Raw genomic sequence first — 19,796 nt, 5'->3', positions numbered from 1 at the left:
ATGAAGGTGACACACATAGAGCTGAGGGGACACTAAAGAAGGTGACACACAGAGCTGAGGGGACACTAAAGAAGGTGACACACAGAGCTGAGGGGACACTAAAGAAGGTGACACACACGGAGCTGACACTACTATGTAACAAGTATTTTTCAGCATACCTACATTCTCTGTAAAGAACAAGTACAATGTGGCACTTAAGTGCACAGGACACACGTATGTTATTCACAGCCCATGTAATTTGTGACATATGAAATACACAGGACATTGTTATTTAATATTTATTAGTCCAAATATTTACAAACCATTTAAATATATAATACATCAGTCAGTCATGAGACACATTAATACACATCCATTCCCTGCAATTATCTGACCATTGTTGCATGTTATTATACCCCATGTAATAATGTGACAGTACTCTCTAGGGTCAGTCTATGTCCAGTTATCTCCCTGACACCAGGAACATGCTCATTATCTCACCCCCTCCTCCTGCAGACGTCACTAGTGCTCCCTGGATATATAACATCACAGTATGACAGATGAAGCCACTAATAGTGGGGAATACAACAGAATGTCCTCTGCTCAAGGGATCTGCCTATAACATCCCTCTCAGGGCCTGGTGCGTCCCTCCTCTCTATTATTACTGGTTATCATGACATGGTTGTGCTTTTGTTTGCCCATGAACTGATTTATTTATCATTTATATTGATCTCAAAGTCTTGTTCTAGTACCTACAATTAGTGGATTCACCTTTTCATAACAAAGGGGTCTTTATTTATTAATAGGTAAAAAGTTCTAGATCTGGTAAAAACAGGCTTCTCCCTATTTAACCAAACTCCCAGACCAGTGAAAACGATCAGCTGGTCTCTTTTACGGAAGCCTTCACCGGAGTCCTCTGGCAAACCTTCCCCTTGTACTCCTACCGCGATCTCAGGCTCTCCAAAGGAAAAAGTGTTTTATTATTTATAGAGAGCACTTTTCCTGTTTTTCTTTAAATAAAGTTGTTTTTGTTTTTATCTTCTGCTGTATCCAATTTATTTTTTCCAGAACTTTATTATTACTTAATTATTATTATTATTTTTGTGTTAAATCTGAAATCCAAGTCCAGACTCCTTTTACCGCTGGTGGCCAGCGACACTGGGGAGATTTTACATCACTGTGATTATCAGAGATAAAAAAAATCTTCAATATCATTCATTATTAATGAATAGCCCTCAAAGACTGGAAAACTTCTAGGGGATTGGGAGAGTGCAGAAGACTAAGGGGGCAGGTGCGAGGATGTTGCGCACTAGAGGGGGCAGGTGGAAGTCTGCTGAAGACGAGGGAGACAGGTGGGAGTTTGCTGAAGACAAAGGAGGCAGGTGGGAGGATGTTGGAGACTAGAAGGGAGCAGGTGGGAGGTTGCTGAAGATGAGGGAGCCAGGTGGGAGCCTGCTGAAGACTAGGAGAGGCAGGTGGTAAGCTGCTGAAGTCTGGGGCAGATGGGAGGCTGCTGAAGGATGGGGTGGGTGGATCGGAAGCTTGTGAAGATTAGGGGGGGGGGGTGGGAGGCTCCTGAAGACTGAGGGGCAGGTGGGAGGCTGCTGAAGACGAGGGAGACAGGTGGGAGGATGCTGAAGACGAGGGAGACAGGTGGGAGGCTGCTGAAGACGAGGGAGACAGGTGGGAGGCTGCTGAAGACGAGGGAGACAGGTGGGAGGATGCTGAAGACGAGGGAGACAGGTGGGAGGCTGCTGAAGACGAGGGAGACAGGTGGGAGGCTGCTGAAGACGAGGGAGACAGGTGGGAGGCTGCTGAAGACGAGGGAGACAGGTGGGAGGATGCTGAAGACGAGGGAGACAGGTGGGAGGATGCTGAAGACGAGGGAGGCAGGTGGGTGGCTGCTGAAGACGGAGGTAGGTGGGAGGCTGCTGAAGACGAGGGAGGCAGGTGGGAGGCTGCTGAAGATGAGGGAGGCAGGTGGGAGGCTGCTGAAGACGAGGGAGGCAGGTGGGTGGCTGCTGAAGACGAGGGAGGTAGGTGGGAGGCTGCTGAAGACGAGGGAGGTAGGTGAGAGGCTGCTGAAGACAAGGGAGATAGGTGGGAGGCTGTTGAAGATTAGGGGATCAGGTGAGAGGCTGCTGAAGGACGGGCAGGTGGATGGGAGGCTGCTGAAACTTGGGGTGAACTCATAGTAGTCCTAGTGATTTGTCCTCATAAGGTGGAAGACTACAGGTATGACCCGTAGTTGTTCCCGAACATCCGGTTCTTCAGGTGACCAATTTGTCAGTGGTGAGCCAGATACTGATATACCCTGAGGTTCTAAACCAACCCTTGTTTATTGAAAATAAGCTGCAGAATATATTAGGATCTTAGTCTGATCTGTCCACGCATTTACCTGCTGTAGCTTCTACAGTGTATCCTGAGATATTGCGAGATCTTACTTAATCAAGGACAATTCTTGAAGAACCATCTTAGTAGAAGAGGTTGTCTCCATCGTCTGGATATCTCCAGGGTATTCCCTCGTCCTCTCTGTAAAGAGTATAAAATGTAGATTTCTGAAAAATACTCGGAGGATTCCTGAGGTGACAATAAAATACTTGTTTACTTCTTCTCATTTCTGCTAATGTTTCTTTTCCTCTTTTGCACTCAGTAATATTTCCACGTAATCGATCGTGAATTAGGCTCTAAAGCCGGTAAACACTGCTCATGAATTAGATCATCTCTCGGTTACAGAATGACACATCTTAGCAGCGAGGTTTCCGCTCCCAGACTGGTTTTCCATCTAGTTTCAGATCCTTGCACAGCTGAAGGTCTCCGGATCTCCCCGTCCGCAGGTCACATAAGAGAGACCTCTTACAGGACTCCTGACAGACCTCCCCCACGTGACCCTTGTGGTGCAGGTACCAAAAGGTTTGGAAGAGCCCGTCATCTCGAAGGAATCTCTGCGCCAGATCTTCCCAGTCTGACGGATACGCAAATTTCATCCCATACGTGTTTAATGCGCTGTACAAGAGCTTCCATTGAGGCTTCTCTTTCATGTTCTTATTGGCTTCAGTCAGATTCAGGATATATGTCTCGTGGTCTAACACTACATGTGAGCTGTTTGGGTACTGGCCATCAATCAGGTACACGCGGAAACCTAACGGAGGATTGAGAAGATATAAGAGTTATAACACACATGACATTTACACTTCTCTCTTTATCTCAAACACAAGATGACAACGATCTAACGTGCCGCAGGTAGCTCAGGATAGGTATGTGAATAAAGTTTTTATCATTTGATTTTGGGGAGGACTTATTAAAATAAACACAATACAAGGAGATCCTCACAGATCCATCAAATGTGACCCCTCAACTGACAACTGAAGACCTACAGATAAAGTCAACTGTCCTTCCTGTTTATTTACCCTTTCAAATTGGATTTTTCTTCTGACCTCAATCTGATTTTTATAGCTCTAATTGAATTACTTTTGGAGTTTGTTTTCGGATCTTATTGCTGGAGACGTTTATGAATAGCACCGGCCTCGCACAGCGTTGGGGGCACCGGGATGGGCCTCGTGTCAGCGAAGGAGCCAGTTATTATAGAGTTAATGCTGGATAATAATTGTGTAGAATTATTTATCTTCTCTTATTGATAAACGTGTGTATAAATGATCTGAAATATAATGTCCGGTATCAAGAAACATTTTGTTTAATGAAAATATCTGTCCTTGATTTGCAATTGTAATGCGCTACGGAATTTGCTGGCGCTACATAAATAAATGTTGATGATGATGATGATGTGTACACGTCTGTACTGTAGATCCCCAGAAAAGTCGTTTCTGGTTCTCTGTTCTGTTTGCGGAGGCGTCACTCCGGTGTGGAGAGGAGACATTGTCCTGTGTGCTGGGCAGAACAACAACGTTTCACTTGTGGAAACCCAAGAAAGCTTTAACTTCCTAAATAACTTCCTGTGTACTAATGAAAATTCCCCATTAAATACAGGAAAGTGCCATGGGAAGTAGCGGGCTGGCACTCTCTATACTTGTTATACTGTACACTATGTATAAAATATATAAAAAGCACACTCTGTCCCCTAAATATTACCTTTCTGGGTGATTCCACTCCCACAAATCACACTGATAACACTAGTGGAAGAGGATAAATAAATAGCTGTCATGAGGTTTCTCGTATCATGTAAATACTTGGCACACCCAGGCACGCTGGGGGTACCTGACAATAATCCCTACTAGGGCAACAGCCAATCCCATGTGACTGCAGATCTTCCATATATGTGATCATGTGATTGGCATTACCAGGGTTCAGGTCGAAGTAGGTTGTGACGCTGGGCGCGATAAAGGCCACGGAGACAGGCCGGCTGAGGGTCTCCTCGTCGTAAAATATCTCAAACTCATCCAGGTGCGTGTGGCCGAAAAACTGTCCAACAATGGTACTCTCATACCTGTGGGCAGAGTAATGAGATAAGAGAGTTCATTCAATCTAAGAGGTAGGGGAACACATCATACATAAATGACAGCAGAATAATAGTTGTAGCTGGCGGAGCAGAAAGTGGGTGAAAGTGTTATCAGCCGCCACTAGTATAGAAGCCATTGGAGACTGGTGTTTCTCTGCAGCTGTCGGCGGTGCGGTTCGTGTGGAATGAGACAGTGGAAGGTGGACACATGAAACATGAACCAGTCATTATAAAATTATTAGGACAGTCCGATACAGTGGATATAAATTGCAGGTGTTTGTGAATGCTGACGGATAGAGCATATCAGCCCCTTTTTCCTTTAATGTGACTTTGCAACCAGCAAAATTCAAGTAAAAAACAAATAGACAGTTTTTAGAAAAGAGAAGTGAAAATAAAAGAAAACTGCAATAACCTGATTGCATAAGTCTGCACACCCTTTCAAAATGGGACTGTAGCTGTGTTCAGATCACATTCAAAAATCATATTAAATAGTAATGTGCAAACACCTGCCAGCAGTGTAAGTGATTGTGATTAATCTCAAATACAGCTGTTCCTGTAGGATTTTCTTGCAGTTTCTTGGTTGCATGTGTTGCAGGGGCACAGTATGGGGCACCAGGGTTGGGTACAGTATGGGGCACCAGGGTTGGGTACAGTATGGGGCACCAGGGTTGGGTACAGTATGGGGCACCAGGGTTGGGTACAGTATGGGGCACTGGGGGGTTGGGTACAGTATAGGAGCACCGGGGGTGGGGTACAGTATAGGGGCACCGGGGGTGGGGTACAGTACAGGGGCACTATGAGTGGGGTACTGTATAGGGGCATCGGGGGTGGGGTACAGTACAGGGGCACTATGAGTGGGGTACTGTATAGGGGCATCGGGGGTGGGGTACAGTATAGGGGCACTATGAGTGGGGTACAGTATAGGGGCACTGGGGGAGGGGTACAGTATAGGGGCACTGGAGGTGGGGTACTGTATAGGGGCGCTATGAGTGGGGTACAGTATAGGGGCATCGGGGGTGGGGTACAGTATAGGGGCACTGGGGGTGGGGTACTGTATAGGGGCACTATGAGTGGGGTACAGTATAGGGGCATCGGGGGTGGGGTACAGTATAGGGGCACTGGAGGTGGGGTACTGTATAGGGGCGCTATGAGTGGGGTACAGTATAGGGGCACCGGGGGTGGGGTACAGTATAGGGGCACTGGGGGTGGGGTACTGTATAGGGGCACTGGGGGTGGGGTACAGTATAGGGGCACTATGTGTGGGGTACAGTATAGGGGCACTATGACTGGGGTACAGTATAGGGGCACTATGACTGGGGTACAGTATAGGGGCACTATGACTGGGGTACAGTATAGGGGCACTATGACTGGGGTACAGTATAGGGAAACTATGTGTGGGGTACAGTATAGGGGCACTATGTGTGGGGTACAGTATAGGGGCACTATGTGTGGGGTACAGTATAGGGGCACTATGTGTGGGGTACAGTATAGGGAAACTATGTGTGGGGTACACTATAGGGGCACTATGTGTGGGGTACAGTATAGGGGCACTATGACTGGGGTACAGTATAGGGGCACTATGACTGGGGTACAGTATAGGGGCACTATGTGTGGGGTACAGTATAGGGGCACTATGTGTGGGGTACAGTATAGGGGCACTATGAGTGGGGTACAGTATAGGGAGACAAGGGGCTGAGATTTGCAGGTTGCAGGAGAACGACAGTGGTAACATAAATCCACCTGTTCACAATCCGGTAATAATTCCAGCTCCAGCTCTTCAGACAGCGTCCTGGGGGGATGTGACCGATGATGTGCACCTGCAGAAAGAATGGAATCCAGTCACGCTGTCCCACAGAGCTGACACTCATGGTTCAGTATACTACATAATATAATGGACCACACTAGGACTTGTGTTCTCTTCATTATCACAGGTTATATCGCGTGCTGATGTAATAATATATAGCTGTAATTATAATATATACAGATGGAATAAGTAATTTATAATATCTTTAATTAACATTTTGAGCAGTGTGGTGCACACAAAAGTGAGGATATAAGTGAAATTTTAACAATTATTTTTCTTCAAACTAAATGAGAAATAATTTTCATTCCCAAAAGAAAACCAACCTTTTGCCAAAAAATGTATATTGGTGCAAATGAAGCAAAATAGATTTGGCGCTTATATCATATATATAATATCGATATTCCCTATAGATGAATTAGTAGCCAGACCTGAGCCAATCAGCGTAACTGCTGCAGTTATTGCACTGAAATAAAGTGTTTAGACATCTTCTTGGTATTGGTGTATTCAGAAAAGAAGAAATCTTCCCTTATAAATAGTTTGATAATAAGATGGAAAAAGTAGAATTGATTGTTTCTTTATAGCTCTGCATTAACGTTCTCCAACTGAGACAGCCGTGGGCTCCTGCGGAGAGAGCAATACACAATAAACATTCGGCGAGTGGCCGGAATGGCCTAGCAGCGCCAGGAGGACTGGTCAGTAACGGTGGGGTGCTGAGGATAGGTGAAACCCCGATCTGAAAACCCAAAACACGGTTTACCTGCTGAGCCCCAAAAACAGCTTCACAGCTGGTGTGCACCAGAGAGCCAGGAGCCTTCTCGGTTGGCAGACCAATATGTGGCTGTTCTTTGGCACTAACAGAAGCACCAGTTTGTTAACATTTGGCCCCAAAGGACTGTATGGGTAAGAGAACAACCCCACTTCTTTTCACCAGCTCCCCCAAACATGTACCAAGACTCCCGGGTAGTTCTTGCCAGACGTTGCTCCATCCTGTCATAGGCAGATTCCAGAGACTGTCGGAGTCCTGACTGGACAGAAAGTGTTATGGCTGCCAGAGGATCCATCACGTCAGGATAAACTATGTCCCTGCTCAAGAACCCAAGATGCGTCACCCTAACACGAATCCATGAGCCCAACCTTCTTGAGGTGAAAAATAGAAATGTGTTATATCCTAGTTGTCTATTGGAATCGGGGGTGATCCAACTGTGTTCTGCCACCGCTCTAACTGAGTAGAGACAGATAAAGAAACACCCCAAATGGTATATAGTGTGCCGCCTCTTCACCCCCGGGGTCCTTGATAGACTTCCCAGGCTCTATCTAAGAAACATAAACATAAACTGCCTGCTGATGGTGCAAATAGATGAAAAGATGACCATCTCGCTATTTTATGAACCATAGAGGTCTGAATCCTACGCGTCCGTAGTAGAGATGCTCAGGCTCGGTTCCCCAAGTTCCAAACATACCCGAACTTAGTAGATCCGAATACTAAGCCAAACTTTTGCGCTTTCGGAATTGAAAACGAGGCAAAAAGTCATTGTTACGTTGTCGGATCTTCGGAGTTTTGGATTCTATAAGTACCGTTCCCTCCACGGCGATCTAGCGGCATTTCACAGAGGGACACAGAAGGGGTAGCACAGTCTGTAGAGCAGCGTCATTGGTAGAATAGAAAGAGGAGGGGTAGCAGTGTTCTTCAAAGTCTACAGTGACATTCAGGAGAGCTCCATTTCTAATTGTCATTGCTGAAATACAAATACTAGGTCTGGCAGGCTTGGTCTTCTGAATCTGCAGTCTTTGTTTGAAAATGTATGAAAATAATATTGTGACCTGTGTGGTGGTCAAAATTGACTGCAAATTACTTGAAATTACTGTTACTGAGGTTAATAATAATAATGTAGGAACAAAAAAAGAGCAACATTATGTGATTTTAGCATATTTTAGCAATTTTTCTAAAAAAAAATAAATACAGATCCAAAACCAAAACCAAAACACGAAGTTAATCCAGATCCAAAACCAAAACCAGAACACGAGGGGCAGTGAGCATCTCTAGTCCGTAGTGTGCACTTTAAGAATTTATGGAATCTTACATTCTTCCTAAGGTCCTGATGACAAAGAGCTGATCTGTCTTCCTGATATCATTTGTTCTAGATAGATAAGCAGAGACTGACCTGACTAGGTCCAATGTATGTAGCTGTTTTGTTTTTCTTACTACATGGTTGATACGGAAGATGGAAACTACTTTAGGCAGAAACGCTGGGCTAGTTCTTAATACCACTTTGTCTGTATAGATGTTCAAGAAAGGCTATCTGCATCATTCGGCATGTAATTCCCCCGAGTCTGCAGGAAGAACTAATTGCCACAAGATATACTACCTTCAGTGTAAGTCACTTAAGTAAACCTCTTGTAATGGCTCAAAATGTAAAAATTGGGAGGATTAAGTTTATTTATATTAGTGCACATACAGTCAGTAGTACAATCATGGTTTACATGTAAACAAAATATATAAACTGCGCTGTGGAATTAGTGGCGCTATATAAATAAATAGATGCAAGACTAAACTTTTATGGATGAAAGAGCAAGATTGAAAGAGCAAGACCGAAAGAGCAAGACCGAAAGAGCAAGACCGAAAGAGTTCAAGAATGTTTGGAATGTTACAACACAGGATAAACTTCCTCTACATTTCATAGAAGAGGATTATTCCGCTCTCTTGCAAGAGTGAAAAACACTGCACGGAGAGAATCATATATCCCTTCCTTTTAATGAATAATTACTCACGATTACTTTTATAATTCATATGGAGGGAGGTGCACCCCACACACTATTGTACATAGAACGAATGAAAAAAAGATGTGTACAAGCGGGGCACTCAATGATTGATGAAATTAAAATAACATTCTTTATTAGTTTTTAATAAAATGTTTCACATGTCATTGGACAATAACTTGTAGTGAAATATTAAAAAGTGTTGAATAGTGAATGACCCGTTTGTAATTAAACAGTTAAATTGGGTAAAGTATTACCGTCTCGCCGCATTGCCGCTGTCAACAAATATGTTTTTATATTATTTGTATTCAAACCTATAGTGCTCTTTGTTATGTTCATTTTTATACATATCAACCATTAATAAAAATTCATTCATATTTTCAGAAATGTGTGCTTCTTGTTATTTCATTAAATTCAATCCAGTTTCAGCTTATAGTCAAGTCAAAAGCTGGGTATATAATAAAGTGGATTTAGGTATAGGGGGGTAGTTAGTTGAGACAGTAACATTGATATCTTTTTTCACCAATGTCTTACAGTTCAATCTCACTTAATTATTAGGAGAGCTAAATGTAGCTCTGTCTCATAGTTATATTAAACTTGTTTTCGATGGAATTAAGTGTTATCATATAGGTATAATAATATAGGATATATTAATATTCTGGTATCTCAATATTTTGTCACAGAGCAAGGACTTCTATACTGTGAATTCAACTGCCTATTTACATGTAATCTCTGCGATTGTATTGCAATGTACTTCCCATTTTTGATAACAGCTCCTGCGTGTGTCACTCTTCCACACAGAACTCAGATCTCTCTGCCCCTATATCTTGCACACTATGTTATAGCTCTTAATCTTGATAAATCTTGAGTATATTGTAGTACTGATTAAAGCTGAAGCTGGTTGACAATAGTTAGTAGATTGACTATAGTATCATATTATTTTTGAGCACACACAGTGAGCGCGGCATCCCCCGGTGCACGTTTCGCTATAAGCTTTGCCTCGTTAAAGATTAGGGAGCAGCTGCGTCCAGCCACAAATGACTGGAAACACGTTGGGATAGTTGCAGTAGTAAATAAAGCCGGTGAGGACAACGTGGTCCTCAGCCTCTGTCAGTCTATGCCTATGTATTGTTACTTCTCTCTATCACTGTGTATTTTATTATAGGTAATAGTGTATTTCCGACTGTACTCATTGCTGTAAATTCTAAGAATGCTACAAGTCCCCTCTGTGACCTCGGCCTGGTGACTTCTAATACCCTATATGTCACCCTCAGGAGAAAGTATCATTGTCACCTTTTCATCGTTGTCCTCTGCCTCCTGTAGAACTCCCGTCAGCCAGCGGAGTTGCCCGGCCGGGTCCGTGTAATTGATCAGCAACCAGAAATTCTCAGCAGCACAAAAATTCATGTTCAGAGACGCCAACCGCAAGCCGGGCCCAATCATAAGGGTGTAGAAGCCGGAGGTCCTGTAACGGAGATAGACTGGATGAGACTCCTCACATGGCAGGGGAGAGGGGTACCACACCCAAGAGGAGAGGTCGAGGTCTGGTGTCAACTCACCTGAGTGTCTCCAGGGCTGAGACTGGAAGCCACCCTTCCCACTCTTGCGCCATGGCCTGGTAGAGCCAGCTGGAGGAGAGGTTTCCATGGACTGAGGGTGGTGGGAAGCCATTGACAGGTGCACTCTCGTGGTTTCCTACAGCGGGATACACGGGCACTGGGCCCAGGTACTTTCTGATGAGGGCGGTAATGGTTCTGAGTGCGTTGAGCTGGTCCGCTCGTGTCTGCTCCCACACGTTGTGAGCTGGGATATCTCCTGTCCAGTACACCCGGTCATAGGGCCCACTGGTGGCAACGTGGTGCAGGAGGGACTCGATGGTGTGGAGAGGAAGGTCACAGTTGCTGTACTCCCCCCAATATCCAGCAGACCCGTGACCACCTAATGAATTGTTCCTACAGCACAGCGGCTGCTTGCAGGTGGATGGGGCCCCTGGGGAATAGCTGTGGTCCCAGTGCAAGTCGGTCAGGAAGAGGACACGAGAGGTGGGAGAACCTGGCTGAGGTGGGACAACTGAATGAACCGGGGGCTTGGGTTCAGGGGGCAGAGTGATATTCCAGTCTGAGCCGATATCCCAGTGTCCACAGTCAGTGCCCAGGAGTAGTCCACAGCCCTCCGAGGGGCGCAGTACCGACAACACCCAGGCCATGATTACTTCATGCTTAAAGAGATGAACGGCTTGCTGACAGATGACGGGTTCCTCCATGTGTAGCGTCTCACAGACCTTCACCGCCAGAGCCGCCACCAGATCCATGTTACTCTCCAGCTGCAGGGAGACATCACGGACACGTCATATAACATTACTAACATGTATGTGTATATATTATACATGTAACTGGGATATTACCAAGTAGTAATGCACCGTTTAGAAATTTGGAACAGTGCCTACACCTGATGATGATGATGATGATGATGATGATGATACACCTGGACTCTTGATAGACTTGGGATTAGAACTACAGAGTTTCAGCACTTTGGGGGTCGATTCCGGGATTTCCCCTTACCCGTTATTTACCAATTAATTAGATAAGCCACTATAACAAATTAAGCAGGATTATTTGTTTAATTAGCAGGTATTATGACAATAGCACTTTAGCATCAAATATATATAAGCACATCACATGCATATAACAGTATCTACTGTCTCAGGAACCAAAACACTCGTTACGTTGTCTGCAGTTACCTGATGGTATCATATATGTGTCTGTTGTTACATAAAGTAATACTCCACTCAGATAATATATCTATACAATTATACCTCACATCCAAGAAGCATTTCCTGTGACAGTTACCTATTATTACCCAATGTGAAATCCTAATAATCAGAACAGATTGCGCTAAGATCAGTCACCGTTGCATAAATTTAACATTATATATATATAATATAAATGCTTAGTGGCGTCTGTCTGTCTGTGTGTGTGTGAAAAACAACAACCAAGTTGCAGCGCCACCTGCTGGGCAGAGTTATACACTGACCTACTAAATTCTTAGTGTGTGTGGGAAAAAAAATTCAAAAAGGGCTGAAATTTGGTAGGGCTCAAACTCATTTTCGTGAGGTAATTTTACCTCATGAACACACATGTGTAGAGGCGTGCGTTAGTGTGTGTGTGTGTAAAAAAATATTTTCTCAGAAAGGGCTCATCTAATTGACCTGAAATTTGGTATACTGACATTATTTGACAAAAAAATTAGAATAGTCAAGTCAGTTAACTTCCATCATCCCCCCTTCCCCCCGTGGGAGGGGTAGTAAAGGCTAAATTTACGAGTTGAGGGGTCAAACTCATTTTCGTGAGGTAATTTTACCTCATGAACACACATTAAAAAGGCTGCTTGCGTCGGGAACTAATGCTCTTCCCCTGAGGAGGCCTGGGCTAGGTCCAAATGCATGACAAGAACCTTTTTAAGACCTTAAGTAGCTTGATTTGACTAGAATGCATGAGTATCATGCACGGGTTAACATATATATATATATATATATATATATATATATATATATATATATATATATATATATATATATATATATATATATATATATTGTATTCAATCATATCCAGTCTTAAGGATTACATATTGGCTCTTCTTACCACACCCTCCATGTTTCAGAAATACTCAAAACATTGAGTAATTTGGCAACCTCTTAGGGCAAAACCATAACTATTTTACTTTCCCAGCAGGATTCTCTGGTAACTCTTTGCAATATTTAAAAAATATTGGTAAATGGATATTTAAAATAACCTGAGAATCATAACATTCAAACTTTGTAGCACAATTGTATCTGTACTGTAACACTTTGAGCCTGATTCAATAAAGAAACAAGCACAGCAAGTTTTCTGGACAAAACCAAATTACAATGCAAGGGACGGAAATGAGATCATTATTTTGCACGTAAGGAAAATAATGGCTGTTTCTTCTTGTAGCACACAAATACCTAATAGCTTATTTGTACACTGAAATGTAAAGTTGATCTAGGACATGCCCTACCCCAAATATAAATCTGCCATTAAATTTTAAATTTACCTCCCCTCCAATGTAACATGGTTTTGCCTTACTTACTTATGCTTAACTTTCCTTAATGAATCAGGCCCAATAACACTAGCATTAGATTTTACTCACTTTCTCTTCTTACATTAGCATACATATTAAAGTTATTTAGCAAATGCCGTTATTGCGTGGTGAATAGCAAATGTCTCATTCATAGCGGTGAATGAATGCTCTAATTTTAACAGATCTAATTATCTGTTATGGTGGGGCAGAAGAGTTGTAGCTAGTTGTAATGAGGAGCAATGTTTTGGTTTATGGGTGTGCTCTTAATGGGCCTGAGTCATTAAGGAGAGTAAAGCATAAAAAAGGAGTAACATTTGCACCTGGGCAAAACCATGTTCTATTGGAGGGGGAGGTAAATTTAAAATGTGAGACAGATTTATAGTTTGGGTAGGGCATGTCCTAGATCAACTTTATATTTCAATGTAATAATAAAGCTAGCAAGTATTTGTGTGCTAGATTAAAAAACAGCCAGTATTTAACTTATGTACAAAATAATAAACTGATTTGCACCCCTTGCATTGTAACATGGTTTGTCCCAGAGAACATTTACTCTTTTGCTTGCCTTAATGACTCAGGCCCAATGTGTTAATAAAACCATACTATAGCATAATACAACTTAGTATATGTCAATCATAATTCAAATTGTTTCCTAGCACTTCTGCCTCACAGCACTGGGGTCATGAGTTCGATTCCCGACCATGGCCTTATCTGTGTGGAGTTTGTATGTTCTCCCAGTGTATGTGTGGGTTTCCTCCGGGTGCTCCGGTTTCCTCCCACACTCAAAAAACATACTGGTAGGTTAATTGGCTGCTATCAAAATTGACCCTAGTCTGTGCGTGCGTGTGTGTGTGTGTGTGTGTGTGTGTGTGTGTGTGTGTGTGTGTGTGTGTGTGTGTGTGTGTGTGTGTGTGTTAGGGAATTTAGACTGTAAGCTCCAACGGGCAGGGACTGATGTGAGTGAGTTCTCTGTACGCTGCGGAATCAGTGGCGCTATATAAATAAATGATGATGATGATGATGATAGTCTTAGTCTAGTAATGTTTCAATGTAAATACTCCTTCTAGTCTATTTCTTCTTATATATATTAAGTGTGATGATGAGGAAAGTTATCAGACTGGTGTCAGTTCCAGGATCACATTATCTTTACTGACTCTTAATGACATACTCAGGAGCGGCAACAGCTGCAGATGTCACTTCAATTATCTGTTTCCCGCACGATATTCAGCACTTTATACACTGTGTGACGCGGATGTGGTCGGAGGGTTTCAGTTCCTTCTGCGTTATGTTGTTACAAGATCGTGGTTGACAGATACTACACTCTCTGCTCCGTGCATGCTCTTCAATCGAGAATTACTCCTTTCCCTCCATTCTGATCTCTGGACATTAACTCCTCGTCTTGTCAGAAGGATTCACCATTACTTCCATCTACTCCCGCTCTCATCGGTCTTGTCCTCCAGAATACAGTTGAGGACACACTACAGGTTTTTCACCCGATTAATATACCAATCACCCAATAAACGACCGTTGGGTCCGATATCACATTAGTGTGTACGATCCAACGATCACGTTTTATCGCACCCAAGCACATTGTATCGCTTCATTTGATATTATAAATGGACTAAATCTCTATAAACGATGAAATGCTATCGGGCAAATCCTGCAGTGAGTACTCACTCACCACCAGCAGTGTCCATAGATCTCCATAGAGTTTACAGAGTCCCGATCTTATCAGCAGACGGTTCTGAGAGATGAAGAGCACAGATCTGAAGATAGTTGGCTTTAAACGTGTACAGTGTGTGCACAGGAACCAGCTGCCGCTCGGGACTCTCAGTCGTTGGTAAAATCATTAATGATGTCGCATCGGGAGTAATGTTCTGTAGTGTGTACCCAGCCCACACCTGCCCGGTCCTATCATTAACATTACAATTAAGGGCAGTTACCACAGGTAATTAGTTCCAATACAATACAATATGTCCAGTGTAGTCCCTATTATTACATGGAAACACCAGGGATTATATACACATATATACAGGAGGACGGGACATGACAGAGGCATTATATAACATACACATCACATGTACATATATATGAAGTCCTACATTATTAGCACAATAACATGTACCGTCACCCTCCGGCCCTCTGCCACAGCTTGTTGGACCCTGTGTTTGTGTAAGAACTCAGCTGCTTGGCGTTTGCCCCAGAGCACTCCTGTGGCTGCGCTAGCTGGATAAGAAGTAATGATGTGTGTGTAGTTATTGTGTGTGGTCAGGGGATGTTACATGTGTGTGACACGGAGGATGTCCTAAGCCATTACTGCACAGACAGGGAGATCCTCAGAACCTGACCTGCTGGGAGACAGCTGAAAACAAACAGGGAACCTGATCCTCCCTTCACGTCTTGTGTTATCATCATCATCATCAGTTAGTTATATAGCGCCACTAGTTCCGCAGCGCTGTACAGAGAACTCACTTACATCAGTCCCTGCCCCATTGGAGCTTACAGTCTAAAAGTATGGTTTAACCCCTTCACTACCATGCCACAGAGTTATTAACCCCTACCTTGCCCGCGATAAAATGATGGTCAGTGGTTAAGCCCCTCACTGCCTGATATACACAGTATGGCCATCATTAACCTCTTCATAACCACTAGCTACACTAGCTATCAACACAGGTGAGAAATGAATCAATTCACTGCCAGATATCAGCTATACAACCACTAGTAGCCCTTTTCTGCTAGACAGAAGAGCTGACAGACGTTTAACCCATTCCTGACCAGATGTCACCTGCACACCTGTGATCCTCTCTGTCTGTATGTATTACCCACTATTGTCTTATTAATGTTTGATCCCAATTGTAAATCGCTACGGAATTTGCTGGCGCTATATAAATAAATGATGACGATCTCCATGTTTATTCTCCATGTTTACACACAAAGCTCCTGACCAGTAATCACCTTTACACGTGTGACCTTTGTTTTATCATCCACATATAACAGCTGACACTATTTACCCCTTGTAAAACTGGATGTGGTCATTCCCCAGATGCAAACTCTACAATAATTCTTCACCCCTTCCCCTCAGAGACACAAACTGCACAATAATGATTAACCCTTTACCCTCAGAGGCAAACTTTTTGATAATTCTTAACCCTTTCCCCTGACAAATACAAATTGTAGAACAATTAACCCTTTCACCTGACAGATGAAAGCTACCAAATACTGTTAACCCTTTACCATATCAGGCACAAACTGCTCAATGATTAACCCGTTTCCCTGAGAAATAGAAACTTATAATTAATAACGATTTACCCCTTTTCCCATGACAGATGCAAAATGCAAAAAAAACTATTTTTAACCCGTTCTCCTGCAAGAAGCAAACTATTTTAACTCTTTGACCTGACATATGCAAACTGTACAACCATGATTAACCCTTCCCCTGATGGATAAAATACTGTAATATAATGATTAACCCTTTCCTCTGACATATGCAAACTGCGCAATCATCATCATTTATTTCTATAGCGTCAGCAAATTCCGCAGCGCTTTACAATTGGGGACAAACGCAGCAATAAACAATACTGGGTAATACAGACAATACAGATGAAGACTTCTCTTGAAGTTTGCAAACACCACAATATGTATTTATCCTGACAGATGCAAACTGCAAAATATTGATTAACTTCTTTTGCCTGACAGACTGTACAATAATAACTAAATATTTCTACAAAGGATGCAAAGTGCTATTGATTAACCCTTTCCCACAAACATATAAAGTTACAATAATGATCAATCCCCCCCAAGACACAGACTGCACAATAACACAAACCCTTCTGTAAAACACAATACAGCAATTAACCCTGTGATAGCCAGTGATCACCTGCAGGCTGATGTCCAGGGCAGTGAAGAGAGCCTTACACGCCGTGCAGGTCACATTGCTCCAGCCATAGCCCAGACCCATCTGGGGGACCTGGTAGGAGACAGGAAGGCTGGACCCTGGGGGCCACAGAGTCAGCAGGATGAAGACCCCCACGAGGGGTGACATGGTCCTGTGTCCACAGTACATACCCCTCTGTCTCACTATAGCTATGTGTCACTGTCTCACTAATCTGTATCCCTGACTGTCTCTGTCTCCCTGACTGTCTCTCTCTATCTCCCTGACTGCCTGTCTCTCTCTGTCTCCCTGACTGTCTCTGTCTCTTTCTGTCTCCCTGCCTGCCTCTGTCTCTCTCTGTCTCTCTGCCTGCCTCTGTCTCTCTCTGTCTCCCTGACTGTCTCTGTCTCCCTGACTGTCTCTCTCTATCTCCCTGACTGCCTGTCTCTCTCTGTCTCCCTGACTGTCTCTGTCTCTCTCTGTCTCCCTGCCTGCCTCTGTCTCTCTCTGTCTCCCTGACTGTCTCTGTCTCTCTGACTGTCTCTCTCTCTGCCTCCCTGACTGTCTCTGTCTCTCTCTGTCTCCCTGACTGTCTCTCTCTGTCCAGTAATCTGTCTCTTTCTCCTGACTGTCTGTTTCTGTCTCTTCCCAATCTGTGACAAGATCTTTCTGTGCATTAATCTATCTATTTCCCTTAGCTGTCTCTCTAGGTATCTGTCTCTTCCCAACCTGTCACTGTCTCTCTATCTGTCCAGTAACCTGCCTCTTTTCCCTGACAGTCTCTCTAGGTGTCTCTTCCTGGCTTGTTACTGTTTTTTTCTGTTCTTTCATCTGTCCCTTTGGCTGTCTCTCTGTGTCCCTGTGTGTCTCTTCCCAGCCTGTCACCAGGTCCCTCTGTCCATGAATCCGTCTCTCTTCTGGCTGTCTCTCCGGGGCTGTCTCTGTGTTTATCTCAGATTTGCTGACCCTGTGCAGTCAGCTCAGGTGACAGTCTCTGAAGCAGGAAGAGACTGCAGGAGAGAGGGTGATTGGAGGACACAGATATGAAGGGAGGAGACAGCTGTTAGGAAGGAGGGGGTCAGTAAAAGGAGAGACTGCAGGAGGGAGGAGACATCCAGGGTGAGGTGATGAGACCGGTGGGTATGGGCTGAGTGCACAGGAAGCTGGGTATGATGTGACAGTCACAGGGTGTAGAGACACCCAGAGCTCTTATCGCTGATCCATTATATACAGATACTGGGGATATGAGGGGTCTGGGGCTCTTAATCACTGAGCCATGTCACAGAGACAGATACAATGCAGCTAATACCCCATTCATACTGCACCAAAATCCTGGGTTTTTGCCGGGGCGAGCTCAAACGACCCGGGTCTTGGTGCAGTATGAATGGTACCAGTCAAAAATCCTGGGTCTAAAAACCCGGGTCTTCAACCCGGGATTTATCGAGAGGTAATTCCCGGGTCGGACCCAGGTTGCCTGCACTATGAATGGTGGGTTGCACAGAAAACAAGCTGATTGGCTGTCTGACCTGTAATGCTCACAATATTTACATTAACTGCATACATAAAACCAGGAAAAAAAAACTTGAGAGGAAAACAACAGTATGGACTGAAACAACTACTTCTATCATCCACACTATAAGAAACAAACGAGAGAGAAAGGTCGCACATACTTTACATAGGTGGCTAAAGTAAAGTACGGAGCGGTGAGCAGTACAGAACGGAATTGGTGGAAACATTGAAGAAATGTCGGATTGTTTACAAATGATACAATAGAACAATAAAAATTAAAATATCTTATAAGATACACTCACACATCTTTATGGACCAAACAGCAGAAAAGCAGACTATTACAAAAAAAAAATAATGTTTTCAGCCAATGAAAACTGCTCTGGTGATGACTCCCACAAATTGCCAGGGCACAGACTTGTGCAGTATGAATGGGGTCAACCCGGGAAATTCCCGGGTCCGAGGTGCAGTATGAATGGTGTTTCTGAGCTGGGACGCTCCGAGCCCCGGCAAAAACCCTGCTTGAAATACCCGGGATATTGCCGGGGCGGCAGTATGAAAGCGGTATTAGTGACCAGCAGCTGAAAATACAGAGACTCTGGGGGTATATTTATTGAACTGCGGGTTTAAAAAAGGGGAGATGTTGCCTATAGCAACCAATCAGATTCTAGATATCATTTATTTAGTACATTCTATAAAATCACAGCTAGAATCTGATTGGTTGCTATAGGCAACATCTCCACTTTTTCAAACCCGCAGTTTAGGAAATATACCCCTGGCTGTCATTTACAAAAGAATTAAATTACATGGTGCATTATACACCATAATCCTCCAGCATCAATGTGACAGGAGCCTAACAACTACTGTGCAACTGGGAGCTCCTGCCTCTTCCACTATATAACTCTCAGTCTGTGGCTTCCTGCTGTCTCTATTCCCCTCCTCATATCATGTCACTGCCCCTGTCACATGCAGCCCTGCCCTCACTAATACATCACTCATCTAATATACTCTGTGCTGCTGGGGACCCTGCTCCTTCCTCTATATAACTCTCAGTCTGTGGCTTCCTGCTGCCTCCATTCCCCTCCTCACATCATGTCACTGCCCCTGTCACATGCAGCCCTGTCCTCACTAACACATCACTCGTCTCCTGATATACTCTGTACTGCTGGGGGACCCTGCTCCTTCCACTATATAACTCTCAGTCTGTGGCTTCCTGCTGCCTCCATTCCCCTCCTCACATCATGTCACTGCCCCTGTCACATGCAGCCCTCTCCAAAGGGATTAGGACTGCAGATGGACAGATAGATGTACAGATGGATGCA

General features: G+C 43.8%; 1 protein-coding gene across 2 annotated transcripts; it reads right to left on the bottom strand.

The window, feature by feature from the left end:
• Nucleotides 1-1,878: 1,878 nt before the first annotated feature.
• SMPD1 (sphingomyelin phosphodiesterase 1) lies at nucleotides 1,879-17,986 on the bottom strand. 2 transcript variants are annotated; one of them, XM_075198448.1, is made up of 7 exons: nucleotides 17,302-17,986; nucleotides 16,975-17,207; nucleotides 10,556-11,319; nucleotides 10,290-10,461; nucleotides 6,176-6,252; nucleotides 4,278-4,423; nucleotides 1,879-3,121 (listed from the first exon to the last, which is right to left on the bottom strand). In XM_075198448.1, the coding sequence occupies exons 2-7, from the start codon at nucleotides 17,158-17,160 to the stop codon at nucleotides 2,727-2,729; spliced, it is 1,740 nt and encodes a 579-aa protein (XP_075054549.1). In that variant the 5' UTR covers nucleotides 17,161-17,207; nucleotides 17,302-17,986; the 3' UTR covers nucleotides 1,879-2,726. The 2 variants fall into 2 exon arrangements, with proteins under 2 accessions (XP_075054549.1, XP_075054548.1); XM_075198447.1 differs by having other exon boundaries at nucleotides 16,975-17,986.
• Nucleotides 17,987-19,796: the final 1,810 nt, after the last annotated feature.

The sequence above is a fragment of the Mixophyes fleayi genome, chromosome 2 (genome assembly GCF_038048845.1).
Source record: "Mixophyes fleayi isolate aMixFle1 chromosome 2, aMixFle1.hap1, whole genome shotgun sequence".
In the NCBI taxonomy this organism is placed as follows: Eukaryota; Metazoa; Chordata; class Amphibia; order Anura; family Limnodynastidae; genus Mixophyes; species Mixophyes fleayi.
Note: the sequence above shows the minus strand (reverse complement) of the source record. Positions and strands in the feature narration are given on the sequence as shown.

Coding starts and splice junctions, on each gene's coding strand:
- SMPD1 (XM_075198447.1), bottom strand. CDS start 17,160: ATGTACTGTGGACACAGGACCATGTCACCCCTCGTGGGGGTCTTCATC. Junction 11,320..16,974: donor CCCTGGACATCAGCCTGCAG/GTGATCACTGGC, acceptor GTCTCCCTGCAG/CTGGAGAGTAACATGGATCT. Junction 6,253..10,289: donor CAGAGGACAACGATGAAAAG/GTGACAATGATA, acceptor TTCTTTCTGCAG/GTGCACATCATCGGTCACAT.